This window comes from Kogia breviceps, chromosome 7, assembly GCF_026419965.1.
Source record: "Kogia breviceps isolate mKogBre1 chromosome 7, mKogBre1 haplotype 1, whole genome shotgun sequence".
Taxonomy (NCBI): Eukaryota; Metazoa; Chordata; class Mammalia; order Artiodactyla; family Physeteridae; genus Kogia; species Kogia breviceps.
This window is the reverse complement of record NC_081316.1, coordinates 77,708,738-77,724,078: the sequence shown is the minus strand read 5'-3', so window position 1 is coordinate 77,724,078 and position 15,341 is coordinate 77,708,738. Positions and strand designations below refer to the sequence as shown.

At 52.8% G+C, this 15,341-nt stretch overlaps 1 protein-coding gene across 3 annotated transcripts in view; it reads right to left on the bottom strand.

Annotated features, from left to right (window-relative positions):
* Positions 1-259: 259 nt before the first annotated feature.
* LMO1 (LIM domain only 1) overlaps positions 260-15,341 on the bottom strand; it is a 52,464-nt gene continuing 37,382 nt past the window's right edge. For 2 of the 3 annotated variants that reach the window (XM_067039471.1, XM_067039472.1), the window contains 3 exons: positions 14,588-14,713; positions 11,559-11,663; positions 260-288 (listed from right to left, as the gene is read on the bottom strand). In XM_067039471.1, the coding sequence (XP_066895572.1) occupies positions 267-288; positions 11,559-11,663; positions 14,588-14,713 (253 nt within the window). In that variant the 3' untranslated portion in view covers positions 260-266. Of the gene's footprint in view, positions 289-11,558; positions 11,664-12,269; positions 12,640-14,587; positions 14,714-15,341 lie in introns of those variants that run through there. The other variant, XM_059070144.2, reaches the window with a different exon arrangement.

Below are 15,341 nucleotides of genomic sequence, written 5' to 3'. Positions count from 1 at the left end.
TGTACTTCCAGCAGCTTAATGAAGCCATCAAGGACATAGGGGTTTCCATTCCTCCATTCTGCCTTCCTGCGTGTCAGCTTCATTCTAAGGCTGGTTCCTTTGCGGTCATAAGATGCTTCCAGTGGCAAACAGAGCTTCCTGAAGACAACTTGTATACCTGCCCACTCTGGGCCAATTATAGGGGCCAGGTGTACTCTTTTGATTTAGACTGATCATCTGTGGGGTGGAGGTTGGGAGTCAACCAAACGTCCACCATATAGGGTGTCTCAGGGAGCTGCTCCCTTGTTCCTGTGGGAGAGAAAAAGATGTTCAAGCTTTGGCTCTACTTCAGTCTCTCAACCAGACATACGCTGCCTCTTCCTGGATTTACCTAAGAGGAATTCACCACTGCAACAAAGCTGATTCTCACCAGAGGAATGCATATTCCTCCTAATAACCTGATTTTTATTTCTCTCCAATAATTATGACCTGGAATTATTGTACTAAGGAAGTGTCTGACTCATTTCTGATCCTGCTTTCACAGGCTCCTCCATTCACGTAAAATGCTCCCCACTGAGTCATTTGGGATATTGGCACCGTTCTCAATTCCTTTCTCTGTAAGCCCCTAATGTCTTCCCTGGTAATAGGGGGTTGTACTGAGGAGGTGGCCACAGTCCATCTCAACTCATAAAATATTGTCTACCCAGTATGAACACCGTTCCTTTGGCTATTTTATTCTCTGTGCTTGCAGAAGCCCTAGGAGCAGAACATGGGTAAAAGTCCTTGGGAGGAGATATGGGAAGCTGGGTTTTCTGAAAAGGGAAAAAGCAGACCTGAGAGGCTATGGCAGGTAGAGCATTTCACCTCTGCATCCCTAGGAGGCTTCTAGTATATGGTTTTTGAATGGGTATAAAAATAAAAAATCCCAGCAGGGGCCCATGAGAAGCAAGTTATGCAAAACTCATTTCTCACCTGGGCAATTGAAACTGCAGGTGTCCCCACCCCTGGTGTCTGCTCCCCCTGATTCACCCTTTATATCACCCAGAGTGATCTTTCAAAGAGTACAAATCTGATCATGTCCTTGTTCCATTTACAAAGCTGTGACATTTCCCTGTTGCTTCAAGGATAAAGGCCCATCTCCCCTGCCTGGCATGAGGGCCCCTGCAAGCAGCCTGGCCACTCTGCCCTGGGGCCTCGGTGTTCTGTATTGCAGGCACACCAAGCTCCTGGACACCCTCCACCCAAGCCCACTCTCTCCCACTTCTGGGCCTTTACCTACTGCCTGCCGTGCTCATCCTCCCTTGTTTGATGGTTCAAGTGTCCTTTCCTCAGAAACCCTCCTGTTTCCCAGGCTGAGTTAGTCACCTTCTCTCCCTTCTTTCTGAAGCTCTATCGTGACACCGACAACTCTGAGTTATGACTTTTATCCCTGGCTGGCTCCTGACTCCCCTCCTTTCTGTGAGAGTTTCTGAGGGCAGGGACTTTGCTCTATTTCTTTTGTATCTCTTGCCTTATCCTACATTAGATGCTCAACATGTATTGGATAGATAGGAAAGTGGATGGAAGGAGGAATGGAAAGAGGGAAGGATGGATGCAGGAGTTAAACCAACCTCACTCTTTTCTGCCTATGTCACTAGACAGCTATCAGGGATGATTTGTGAGGTCTGTACTTCAGATAAATTCCTTCACAACCTCATCCGTGCCTGTGATGGAAAATTGTGTGACATGGTACTACTCAGCTCTTTGAAGAACTGCCCCCAAAGAGCACCAAATAATGGCAGCCTGATAGGAGGTGCCTGGTGACCAGCCACAGAACTCTGTCCTAGGCCACGTCATGCCCAAGTTTTAGCCAAGAGAGTGATCATCTCTGCTTGCAATTAGCATTATTACCCCTCGGGAGAGGCAGTGTTTAAAAATAACACCCCATGGTGCTGAGCTCTGCCACCTGTTGAACACTTCTGGTCTATCAGACCTCAGAGTCCTCCCCAGTAAAGGGCACCCCCTGACCCGAATCATGAGCCTTGTTCCCCAAGCCAGACACCATCCAGTATCTCTGTGAACTGTAGCTCTCTACTTCTAGCCTACTTCCCTATGTGCCATGTGTCCTGCTCAGGAACCTACTATAGCTCTCTATTGCCTTGTACATAAAGGCAAAAACTCTTCTGAATTTCTTGTCTCCCATGTCAACTCCAAACGCATTCTACCTCCCCATGTCCCGTCTTCTGTCTCAACCAGTCAACTTCCCCCTGTATCTGTAAGGGCTTCCCTCATATTTCTAGCTATTCTTTCTGTAAGAAGCAACTCTGTATCCACCTCGTCTCAGGTATTTTTTTTTAGCCACACCCCCTCTTCAGAGTTCTCACAACTTGAAACTCATTCATTCATCCTCAGCGTGGATGGCTTATATTGATGATGTATGCCTGAGGAACCACAGAGCAGGCGTCCTGCCCCAAGATACAGAAGAGCTGACTTCTAGTCCCTCCTCTGCGCCACTTGGCCACATTACAATGTCTTTTATTTCCTCACCTGTAAAATGCGCATATGAACCTGTGCTCTCCCAGGGAGGTTGTTAGACAAATACAGCAATGGAGGGGACATGGATTTAATAAGCAGAGGCATTTCCATTATGGGGAGTTGTCATTTGCACTGTTGGGTGGATAAGTTCCCAGAGGGTATAGGCCTGTGACCTCAGGAAGGTAGACGGTCCACAGGGAACAAGGGCCTCTAAAGTCTCTTCAGGCCTAAGGGCATTATTTTGCTGGACAAAGGGGCTACTGGTGAGCAGTGGGGGTAGGTAGAAATGTGAGCATTCCTTTAGGGAATAAAGGCAACCAGAAGTTGCCTTTATAAGTAATGGGGATCTGCTCATCATCCAGGTGGGGTCAGGAGCCCGGAATTTACACGTTTTGTGGGACTCTGGGATCTGTGCCTCTTCCTCTGTGTGGAGCTTTTATCCTTGCCTGTTTTCCTGAAAAAATCAGAAGGCGAAGCTTGAAGGTGTACAGGACTGGTACAGTAGAGGATGGGGGGTTAGGAATACGATGCTTCACTCTTCAAAGTGCTGCTGGTGGTGAGGGTCACAAGAGACAAAGCCAGTGGTGGAAGGTAGAGTCTGACCCCTGCTTGGCCTGAGGCAGGGCTTGCACTGTGGAGGCTTGGGGGTCCCCAGCAGGACAGGCCATGACACTTTTTTTCTTATATTCCCACTTTAACAGGTTATGGGCTAAACGTTGGTGGACATCTACTGCCGGTGGTGCTGGGAAGAGAGCATGCAGTGACAGCCTACCACCACATGTTCTTTGACAGGGGACTCAAGGGCTCCCAGAATGTGGGAGGGGAGGGACCTCTAGGATTATGTAACAAATCCCCCAGTGAACACAGGGGAGCAGAGCCAGATGGAGTTGGGAGCCCAAGTTAGAGGCCCTAAATTAAGGAAACAATGTTAGGGCATCCCCATATATGATTTAAAATAAATATAATATCTAAAGTGCAGAAGAAAATTGTATTTTTGAAATGAAACAAACTTACATATATGACAAAATTAAGATTGCCCCTTGGGACTTCCCTGGCGGTCCAGTGGTTAGGACTCTGTGCTTCCACTGCAGGGGGCCCAGGTTTAATCCCTGGTCGGGGAACTAATCCCGCAAGCCACGTGGCATGGCCAAAAAAAAAAAAAAAAAAAGATTGCCCTTTTTTAGTTTGCTTTTCCACCTTGCAGGTCCCAGACATGAGGCAGAGGGGAAGAAGACAGGTCACAATGAAGGGCCCTGTTGGCATCATTTCCTGGAGTTAGAGGGGCCTAAACAGGGGCCTCCCTTAGAATCTAGCTGCTTCTGGAGGCAGTGAGCTCCTGTCTTCCTGACGAAGCCCACATCGTAATACTTGGAGGTGCTTTCCACCACGCCTTCCACTCTGCGGCTGATTGAGGACCAAAGGGCTTGGCCTCAAAAAGTTCAGGACCACGGAGAGCTCCAGGAGCTCCACAGCCCTAATCCCATTCTCCCTTCTACAGGGCCTGTTCAAGCCTTGCCTTTAAGTAGGGAAATTTTGAAGCTCCAGAGGGGATGATAGCCACAATTCAGCACTGGTTTTCCCTTTACCCCTCCTCCTCAACACCTTCTCTTCATCCAACCCTACCAGTTCGGGCCCATCCTGCCCAGTCTCCTCCAAGCTCAGCCTTCCTGAACTCACTGGGGCATCTGCCTGGAGGGAGAGGATCCTCTGATGATGCTTCCGCTGAGTCCCTGCCCAACAGCCTGGAGGCTTCTGTAAAAAGCCACAGCCTGAGGCTGGGTGGGAGGACAAGGAGCGGGCCCCTCTTCAGATGGGAAGTGGTAGTAATTAGCCTTAACAGGGAGGGAAGGATAGCCCGTTTCATTACAGGAAAATGAGATTTTTTAATCCCATTTTAAGGGCCATGTCAGCTCTAAAATGGCCTGTGGTGGGGCCTCAGAGCGGTTAGTAATCAGCTCTCTTGTTTCTAATGAAAGCAGAGGGGCGGGAGGAGGGGTCACTTAATGAACACAGGGATTAGCTTCCAAACAGGCCCTAAATAAGAAGACAGGTGCAGGGCAGGGCGTGAAGGCCAGGCCAGGCCAGGCCAGCTGGGCCCCAGGCTGAGGGGCAGCCAGCTTGTGGGAAGTTGGAGAAGGGGGTCCAGGGTCTCCTGAGCCTCACGGAGCCAGGGTCCACCACAGCCGAACTTTATGCCAAGTCCCCCTCAGTTCTTCACTGTGAGAGGGTAGGGGTGGATGGTCGCCTGGTGTCCCCAGACTAGAAGAAGCAAGGGGCTCTGGTGTTAGCTGGATTCTGGAAATCCATGGCCCTGCATGAAAGGCCAGGATGAAGGAGGAGGGGTGTCCACAGGAGCCAGACAAAACAACCCTTCCTCCGGGGGGCACCTGATGGGGTGCACTGTTGTCAGCAGCAGGGGTCCCCAGCCTCATCTCTGTGATGCACAGCTAAGAGAAACCCACCTGCCCTGGCCCCTCTCTGGGCCAGGAACCCTGAGGCTGAGCCTCAACCTGGACCTCCTGCCCTCAGAACAGACCAGCCAGGCTGAGGGTGGTGAGGTCTGGAGAAGAGGAAAAGGAGGATTGGTCATGCTGGTCCCATTGTCCTGTGGCCCTCTGTGCATTGCCAATTCCTGCTTTTACAGCAAATCTTTTCCCCTGGAAAACTGGTCATGCAGAGTCTGCAGAGAAATCTACTTTCTTGATGCCTCCTCTGTGCAGGGCAGTAATTCCAAGTGTTCAGAACAAGCGGGCTAGAATTCCCCAGAAGCCATGGATCCAGCCAACATGTCCCAAGTTAGTGGTGTTATGGGGCAGGGAGACCTGTGATGGCAGCCAAGAACCCAAGCCCAGTTTCTTGGTATTTTAAGGAAAACTATTTCTTGTTAACCTGGAAAACAAAGGGAGAGAAGCAGCAAGCAGGCATCAGGGCTGAGTGATGCTTTCTCTCCTGCATGCACTGTGTGCCCAAGTAGGATCCTTGGCTGGAATGCAGGTCTCAGGATGCAGGAGACAGAGCCCTGGGCCAGGCTGAGGGCCAGGAGGTCAGCCTTCCAGACCAAGCTGGCTACAGCGTGCCCTAGCCATTGCTTCCTCTCTGGTCCTCAATTTCCCCAAAGTGAGACCTTTGTTTAAGATGGTCCATAAGAATGGGCCAGAAAAGGTCATTCCTTCCCACTCTGTCTAAAGTAGGCCTCCCTCTAGCTACTCAGAACTATATTTAGCTTGTTATTGATCTATTTGTTTATCATCTGTCTCTCCCACTAGGCTATAAACTACACACAGAGAAGGACCCTGTCTGCCTTCTCCACTGGTATTTCCATTCCTCTGCACCCAGCACCATGCCTGGAATGTAGCAGACACTTGATTCATGTCTGCTCACTGGCTGGCAGGCTGGTTCCCTGACTGAATGAATAATGATGCACTGGGGATGGCCTCCCTGAGAAACCTCCAGCTCGAGGATTGGATGACTGAGAAACCTCCAGCTCAGGGACTGGATGACTGAGAAACCTCCAGCTCGGGGATTGGATGACTGAGAAACCTCCAGCTCGGGGATTGGATGACTGAGAAACCTCCAGTTCGGGGATTGGATGACTGAGAAACCTCCAGCTCGGGGATTGGATGACTGAGAAACCTCCAGCTCGGGGATTGGATGACTGAAAAACCTCCAGCTTGGGGATTGGATGACTGAGAAACCTCCAGCCCGGGGATTGGATGACTGAGAAACCTCCAGCCCGGGGGCTGGATGAGCTGCCTGGAATCCCACCGCTGCTCCACCCTGCACTGACTCTGACTCCATCATCTGGGATTGCTCATCCCACTCAGCACCCAGCATAGGCCAGGACCAGTGACAGGCTCAGTTAGGATGTGCAATAAGGGACAGAAGTGCCCAAGGGCCCTCCTTACCCAAGAAACAAGTTGTCAGTTGGGAGATGGTTTGTAGTGAGAAACAGGGGTGGGGCAGGGGGGTCCAGGGGCTCTGCTGTCATGGGTAAAAGCTACTGTGCACTCCTAGATCCTTCCACTGCACAGGGCTGCCTCTAGGTGTCCATTTCACATGAGAATTACCTGTATGGAATCTGGAGTTAGAACAGGTCTGAATTCAGATCGAGGTTCTATTACTTACTAGAATGGCTCTTTGAGCCTCAGTTTCTTCAACGGTGAAATGGGGATGATGATAATAATAGCACCCATAGCAACGGGGGTGATAAAAATAGCACTTCCCTAATAGAGTTACAGAGTGGCTCAAGTGGGTTAGGCGTGTTTTTACTTATGAAAGCCCACTGAGTTTGTCCCACAACTGGTCCCAGGGTGCAGTGCCCTTTCCAGAAAGCACACACTGATGCCCAGGAACAGCCTGTGGGGTGCAGTTAGAGGCTGCTGTGGGGAGCCCAGGCCTCCTGTGGGAGGGTCCCAGGCCTCAGAACAAGTGGACCTAGACCTGGCTGTATATAGTGAATGTTCCAGCAGTGACTACATGTTCTGGTGTTTACCATGAGCCAGTCGCAGTTGTGAGTATGTGCTGTCCATGTGACGACTCAGCTAATGTTCAAGGCAGCCCTGAGAAGTAGGTACCATCAACACACCCCTTGTAAGGATGAGAAAACTCCTCATCTGCAAGATGGGAGCTGAGTAAGCTGACCAAGGCTGTACAGCTGCCAAGCAGAGGAGCTATGATCAGAACCCACGGAATCTGGCTCCTGAGCCACATGCCACCACCATGCCACACTGTCCTTTGCCACCACCCCACGCCTTCCCTGCAGTTAGAAGATTCTTCCAAGACTCTTTGCCCACTCTATCTCCCTTCTCTCCTGCCCTCTGTCTCATCTCTGCCATGTCCCCTTTCTCCTCCTTTTCCTCACTCTCTCCTTTCCTCCTTCCCTGCCCCCTCTCTCATTTCCTCCCTCACCTCTCCCTGTCTCTGTGTTCCTCTGTCTCAGGTAAGTGGTCCCTGATCTGTGCTGGCAGATGGGGAGCGAGGCGGGAGAAGGGGAGCCTGGGTCATTTGGGGGAAGCCTTTGGCCCCCTGTGGGGAGAGCCCCTGTGGTCCCCAAGTGCAGCAGGAGACCAGGTAGAAGGGGAGGTGTGGCCTGGGAACTGCCTCAGTCCCTTTAGCACCTCAGACTCTGGAAGACAGCAGTGCACCTGCCGTCCAGAACTATAGGGAACTCTGGCCACCACAGGGCTTCCCACCGCTCACAGAGCAGACCCAGGAGGTGTGAGTCTGTAAGTCAAGCTGAGGGACGAGGCCCTGGCCCAGCTCTCCTCTGGAATCTGATTGTGCCTGCAAAGAAGGCAGGGGAATGGGGGGATGCAGACCCCCAACCTGGGCGCCACAGGCAGCCAAAGGGCACCTGAGCCCCCGAGGGACTCACGCTATCCCTGCAAAGGCCATAATCTCTGCCAAACCCAGTGCCCGTGGGATAGACTTGGGACTGGGCTGCTTGTCTTGGGCTCTGAGCACGTGAGTTCAGAGAATCGGGGTCTTGGCAGCACCTACTGGAAGCCTTGGGTAGGTGTGCAGCCTGGGGTCTGGAGAGAGGGAGAAACCAGTGTTTTGGGGAACCCAGCAGCACAGAGGGTTTCCATCAGTTCTCAGAAAGACGGACGCTGCCCCAGAATGAAAACCATATTGCAGAGTCCAAAATATTTGAATCCAGGTCTTTTTTCCCCCACTGGAAATAGGTTTTAAAAGCGAATTTCTCTCCCTCCTTTCTGAGGCCTGGCCCAGCTTCTCCCTCTTCCTGCCACAGCAGTTTCATAGTAAAGGGCCTCTCACCTCTGCCCCGCACCCCTGATGAATGCCCTGAGCCCCTAGAGAGGGTCATGAGGGTCTAACCCAGGTAGAAGGAGCCCCAGCGAGGGACATCCCCTGATCCAAGAAGGGGGTGCAGGTGGTGAAAGGGAGAAACCATATGGTGGAAAGAAGTGTGGTGTGAAACTTATTATGTGAGCACTGGACCCAGCCCCGAGGGGAGAGTTGCTGAGTGTGGCCTCACTGGAGCCTCGGGGCTCAACATGGCAGCAGAAACAGAGAGGTGTCGCTAGGTTGCGGGCAGACCCACTGGTTGGAGGGGCTATTGCTGGGTGACGGAAAATGGTCCCAACGGGAGGGAGCTCAGGAACAATCTACTCTGGAGGTACCAAGAGTCTGAAGAGATCTGGACACCCTTCAACCTCGTGTGTGGGGGTAGGAGGTTGCTGCCTTTGCTGGGATAAAGCAGTATGAGAGTCTGCCGCAGGGGCCAGGAGCAGAGATGAAGTTTGCTCATGAGGTGCTGATGAACCAGCACTCTTTTCTGGATTTTAGCTGTGTGTGCACGTGTTTGTGTGTGTGTGTGTGTGTGTGTGTGTGTGTGTGTGTGTGTGTGTGTTTGGTTCATCTGATTGTTTTTTCATGATAAACCAGTCTTGATCAAGTATCTTTCTGGAGCAACTTACCTTCGTATCAGCTCATCTTTATTCATTCATTTTTAGCTAATTATAGTTTGGGAGGTAACATATAGCTAAATATTGACTTGCAGACTGACAGAATTCTCTCACTGGGATTTTCACCAAGAGTGATGCACAGTCACAGCTACAAAGCATCTTTCCTTAACCTACCCTCACCTGGTGGCAGCATCCGCAGATGGGTGGTGCTAGGGATCACTCAGTGCCAGATTTAGTCTGGCCTTGACTATCTCTGACAGCTTTAAGGGAGAGAGCAGTTATCTCCATGTAGAGATGAGATTTCCCAGGCAGGAATTTCACGTGGATTCTACCTGTGGCTCCTACATGTCTCATGATGTGAAGCATGGTTTCTGGGACCAGGCCCAGGAGAAGAGGACCCACATGAGATTCCATGATGGGCCCTGCAGCAGTGTCAAGGTTAGAACCAAACTTCTTTCCAAACACAGCCTATGTGGTCCAGCTTCAGACCAAGGAGCAGGGGCATAAGCAGGTGTCATGTTCCGTGGGTCCCAGGCCCCTTGTTAGAGTATCTCTGACACCAGGGCACTAAGGAAAGCAGGTGGGGAGATGGGGTCCCAGGGGCTGGCTGGGGATGGAGGGGATTTGTGCATAGCTAGTACAAGGCTTTCCACATCCCCACTACCCACAAGCCCCAGGCTGAGGCTTGAGCTGCTACAGCCTCTAATGGTTCACGTTCAGTGCTCCCTGGCTTCCTCAACTTCAATCCTCTGTGGTGAGCTACGGCCTCAAGGAGAACCAGGTCAGGACCATTCATGCCCTACACTTAAACAAGTTTCTCATACACAGTGGCTGGGGAGGCGGGGGAGGTCAGGCTTTTCCTGGGTTTCCTCTGGGGGTTGCAAATCCTCTCCAGGTGCATAATCCCCGGCCCCCAGTAGCCATTCCAGCCCCAGCTTGGTTGCCCTGCTACAGAGAGAGATTGGTCTCCTCTCTGGCTGTCTCCACCGCCCCGCCCCCCCCATTGGTTCTACACCTGCTGAGGCAACGCCTGTGTGGCCTCTTCCTGGGGGCAGCTGTGGACTGCTATGGGTCTTCCTGTGCAAAGGGTTTCCTACTCAGGACCTCATGATATCCAGGATGGTGACCCCCAGCTCATGTAAGCACAGCACTTCACAGTGTAGATCTCAGCCTTGTGGCTGTCCCAGGAAACAGATCATCCCCATTTCCTGGATGAGGATGGTGAGGCAGCAGTAAGTGGAGCCATGATGCTGTACTTGGAACGTTCCATGCCATGTTAGACTGAGGAGGCACCCTGTCAAGGTACGGGGCAAGCAGAGTGGGGCTGGGGTCATCTTAGAAGGCCAGCTCTGCTCTTGGGGGCTTTCAAAGCCCGGCTGCCTGACTGAGTCGATCTCATTGTGAGTGAATTAATTGTTGTGCAACCTAGAGTGTGAGACACGTTAATTACATAATTACTGCAAAATGACACATTATTTCATGGCTACAATACGGTAACTCTGTTGGAAACAATTGTAATTGCCCAGAAACTGCATTTGAGTGTCTCTGTTATCTCTCGATAACCATGTAATTAACTTGTTACAACTTTATCTGCAGCAGACTCCGAAGTTAGGACTTGGGTCCTTGGGATGGGCACAGCCATCCTAGACATAAGGGCCCAGGGAGGGTCTGGCATTGAGGGCTCTGCTACAGTCCAGGGAAATAATGTTCATGTTGAGCGAGAAAAAAACCCCCTCATTACAGACTCCAGCCTCAAGCTCATGTGCTCAAACCCATTCACAATCTCACATGGTCACACACAGACGACAGCTCCCTGGTCTCACCAGACTCACTCAAATATACCCACTGTAGCCTCTCTTTTCTCTCACGTACACGGGTGCAGCTCCTTCATAGGTGGAAGCCCGGAAGTAGAGAACTCCTATGCCAAGATCCCTGGCCCTAAAGATCCCTTCTCACAGACTGGGCCACTGGCCACAAAATCATACCTTGGGGACGTAGCCTCCTCCAAGCGCCCATAAGAGCTCAGCCATCCTCCCGCTTCGCTCAAGAGGAGGAGCAGGCCAGGGGGCAGGTGATGTGAGATGGCAGTGCATCCCCGCTTCGCCCAGGCAGCCAGTTCCCTGCCCAGGAGCAGGCAGAGGTTGAGGCTGCAGGCTGACTCCCATCTGGGCTCTGGTCTGTGGCCAGGATAAAAACTGTCCCTGGGGAAGGGGGAGTGAGTGGCCTGATGGTCAGGGGAGCCCGTCCATATAGCCTTCTCTGTTCAGGCTTTGGACCCAAGGAGCCTCTCTTTTTAATACTGTTCAGGGATACCTTTTCAGTTCCAGGCTATGTGCTCGGCACTATGGCTTCAGCCATGACCCAGACAGCATCCCTGCTGCCCTGGGTGAGCCTAGCTCAGCCGCTGGATGTCTGGCTGTCTTCCGGTCTGAGTACCTGCCGGCTTTCTGTCTGTCCCTACCTATCTCTGCCTACACATCCATCTACTTGTGTGTCCATCTCTCCCGCTTGCCAGTACACGTATGTGTCCGACTGTGCGTCTGTTGACTGGTCTGACTCTGCAGTCGTCACAAACGGTCCCATGTCTGCTGGAGGGAACCAGCCTGTCCCAGGTCTCCCCATGGTGTTCATGCTCACCTTGACGTGCTCTGTTTGTTTTCCCGGCTTTCCCCCTTCTCCTCAAGGGCACGGACCGTGTCCAGTCCATGATTCATCCTTGTGTCTGGTACTTGCAGCGCAGGGCTGAGACAGACAGATTTGCCGACTGAATGAACGAAAACCTCCCGCCTGCGTGGGCTGAGTTAACAGGGAAACAAAAGTGTTCTCACTCATCCAGGGGGGCAGAAAGGCAGGCCCCAGGTTGGGCCCAGGCTGTAAGGAAGAGACAGCAAATGCTGTCCGTCCCCATGAAGGTTAAGAGGGGTTTAAGAATGGTGCTCCCATGGCAGGGAGCTCAGGATGTGGGGGTCCCACCATGGAGGTAGACCAGAGCTGGGTCCCTGTCTGGGCAGCCTGGGGGGTTTCAATGGTGGATGTAACACGGGAGCCCAGGGAAGGGAGGTTTTCCTCTTGGGGGCCAGGGTATATGCTCTACCAGGGGAGGGGGAGGACAGCCTAGCCCCAGCTTCTGGCTGAGGGGGTGCTTGGGGTTGTCCCCTCCCCTCCAGCTTGTTCCCGCTAAAGCCCACCTGGAGCCGCCCTGCCGGCAACGGCATACACTAGAGCCCCGTGTCCTGCTCCAGGGCCCCCTCCCCACCAAGGACCAAGGGGAGGGTCTTGTTTTCCTCCCAAGCCAAGGGGAGGGGCCCCAGGTCTGTGTCAGTCATGTGATCAATGCAGAATAACCTCCCCGGAAACATTCATAAGTTTAATCCACGCCAGTAATAAAATCGCATTACATTTCTCATAAAATAAATGTTCCCATTTATATACAGAAGACAGACTGTACAGGCCCAGCCTGGCCCCAGGAGGGGTCACACACAGACGGGCGGCGGCGGAGGAAGGGCCCTTCCTCCCATCGAGGACAGAGGAGCTCTAATCGGCGGGAGAGTGGCTGGCCAGCCAGGCGGGTGGGCAGGCGGGCAGACGGGCCGGGAGGCCAGGTGGCGGGCGTTACGGAACCTGGGACTCAAAGGTGCCATTGAGTTGCCCCTCCTCATAGTCCATCTGACACAAGATCATGTTGTTCTTCAGGAAGAATTTGTCTCCCACACAAAATCTGGAAAATCCAAGCAGGAGAGAGAGGCCATGGAGGGGTCCCAGTGGGTGGTGGAGGCTCCAGACAGGACCCCACCCGGCCCAGGAAGTGGACGTGTGGGAAGTGAGGTCCCGGGGAGTCTGCCCCTCGAGCTTTCCAGAGGGGGTCCCTGCAAGTCCCATGCAAACCCGGTCAGTCCAGAGGGGATCCCTGAAAGTCTCTCGGCTGGGCCCTGCAGCCTGGGGTGTAAGACAGACAGATAAGCCCGGGCCACAGCCCTTCCACATAGTCAGAGCTCCTGCGGAGGTGGGAGCAGGGGTAGGGTCGGAGGGGAGGTGTAGAAATGATGCACCTCAGTGCCAGAGAGGGAGAAAGAGAGGAGGAACAAAGAAATAGGAAAAGACCAACCGAGGAGAGGGAAGGAGAGAGGCAGAGATGGAGCAGGAGGAAGGGATAAAATGGCTGACTTTTCCAACCCTCTGTTCCCCTCCCCCAGCTTAAGGAAATGGCTCAGTGAAGGGCACTCTTCCTCTAAACAGAATCTGTGGGTTTCCGGGAACATCCTTCCAGGAGGAGGTGACCCTGTCCCACCATCTTCCCTCTAACCCAAAGAAGGCCCTGCTTTGCCTCTCTGCCCCTGCCAGTCCTCCTCAAGCACTGGAGGACTCGGCCCTTCCCCCAAAGACGTGCCCAGGGTGCCTGAGGCCTGTAGTGGGACCCCCGGGTCACAGGCTCAGTCCCAGCAGATCCCACTTCAACCACCAGGTGGCGCTGAGACTTCATCGAGCCCTCCTGGCAGCAGGTCTGGGCAGAGCCCCAGCCAAACCAGCATTCCCTGCAGGTCCCTCCGGACCTCACCCTCTGGGAACACTTGTATGAACTCCTTCCTCACCTGGGGGCTCCTGAGAAAAGGGCCTGCCTTCTGCGGCCCGGCCCCCAGCCAGGGTTGAAGAGCTCTGGCTCCTTAGGTCCCTAGGGTCTCCCATAGGGCTCGGGACACAAAGTAGGGGCCAAAAGACCAGAAACAAGGCTGGGCTGGAACCAGAATCACAGAAGTGAGTGACTATTCCCCAAGAGGATTTCACCCTCCAGGTCTGGGAACACTTTTTCGCTGGAATGTCCATGCATGCTCCTGCATGTAGCACACACACATGGCACAGGACATGCATACCGAACCCTTGTGCACACACATTTAAAACATGCATGCACAGGCATACTCATTTATTATACACACACACACACACACACACACACACACACACACACACACACACACACACACACACACACACCCCCCGTACATGGACATTTAAAAATACATGCATGGGACTCCTCTGGTGGCGCAGTGGTTAAGAATCCGCCTGCCAATGCAGGGGACACAGGTTCAAGCCCTGGTCTGGGAAGATCCCGTATGCCGTGGAGCAACTAAGCCTGTGTGCCGCAACTACTGAGTCTGCACTCTAGAGCACGCAAGCCACAACTACTGAGCCCACATGCCACAACTGCTGAAGCCCGTGTGCCTAGAGCCAGTGCTCTGCAATGAAGAGTAGCTACCACAATGAGAAGCCTGCGCACCGCAACAAAGAGTAGCCCCCACTCGCCACAACTACAGAAAGCCTGCACACAGCAATGAAGACCCAATGTAGCCAAAAATAAATAAATAAATATATATAAAAAAATAAAAAATAAAAATACATGCATGGACACTACACACCCTGCACACAGCTCATGCATGGCCCCGTCCATTACATTTGCAAAGAGCTGTACCCCACAAGCATGTACATGCGGTATTGGAGGGCACACATTTGGCTACAGGGCTCAGGCATACATAAAACACACGCATGAACATACATGCTCACAACAACATGCACACACAGAACCCGCATTTGCATGCATGCCTCCATGGCACTCCTGGTCTGTCAGCTGGGGTCTGCTGAGTGTGTTGAGTCTGTTACAGGCCAGCACTCACCTCTGGTTGCAGAGCTGGCAGGCGAAGCAGTCGAGGTGATATACATTGTCCCGGGCCCGCATCACCATCTCAAAGGCTGGAATCAGCTTGCTGCAGGCGGCGCAGTTTCCTGTGGTGCCGAAGAGCCTGCAGAGGGAAGGGTGCAGAGGGCTCAGGCACCTGTTGGGGTGGTGTGGGGGGCAGGGGAGTTGCCTCCACCCAGGGCCCCACCTGCCCTCCCCCTGGTTCATTCAGCAGGTGGGCCTGGGCAGGAGGGAAGGAGCACAGATGACAGTGTCTAGATTCTGCTAAGAGAGAAGGCTTCAGAGAAATTGGCACATTCACCCAGGAAGGAGACTCTGGGGACCCAGGTGTTGGCTGACACTGCCCGTCCCACGGCTTCACTGACAATGCCCCCTTCCCAGGCTTCCACTGGGGTCCCTCAAGCACCTGAGGTCACCAGAAGAACACTGGGCTGGGCCCTGAGCAAGGACTCCAAACTCACACAATCCTGAATTTAGAGACAGTCTGTTGATCATGGGCTGTGTGTCCTCAGGCAAGTTACTGAGTCTCTCTGAGCCTCATTTATTTCAATGGTAAAATGGGGACCATAATACTTTCTTCACAAGCTTGTTGTGAAAACTGTAACCTCTCAGTCACAGCTCCTTTAGTAAACGCTTATGTAGCGTTTGCTATGTGCCAGGCACTGACTGTTCTCAGGGCTCTCCAAAGACCAACTCATTTACTCTTGACAACAACCCCATGGGGTGGTCTT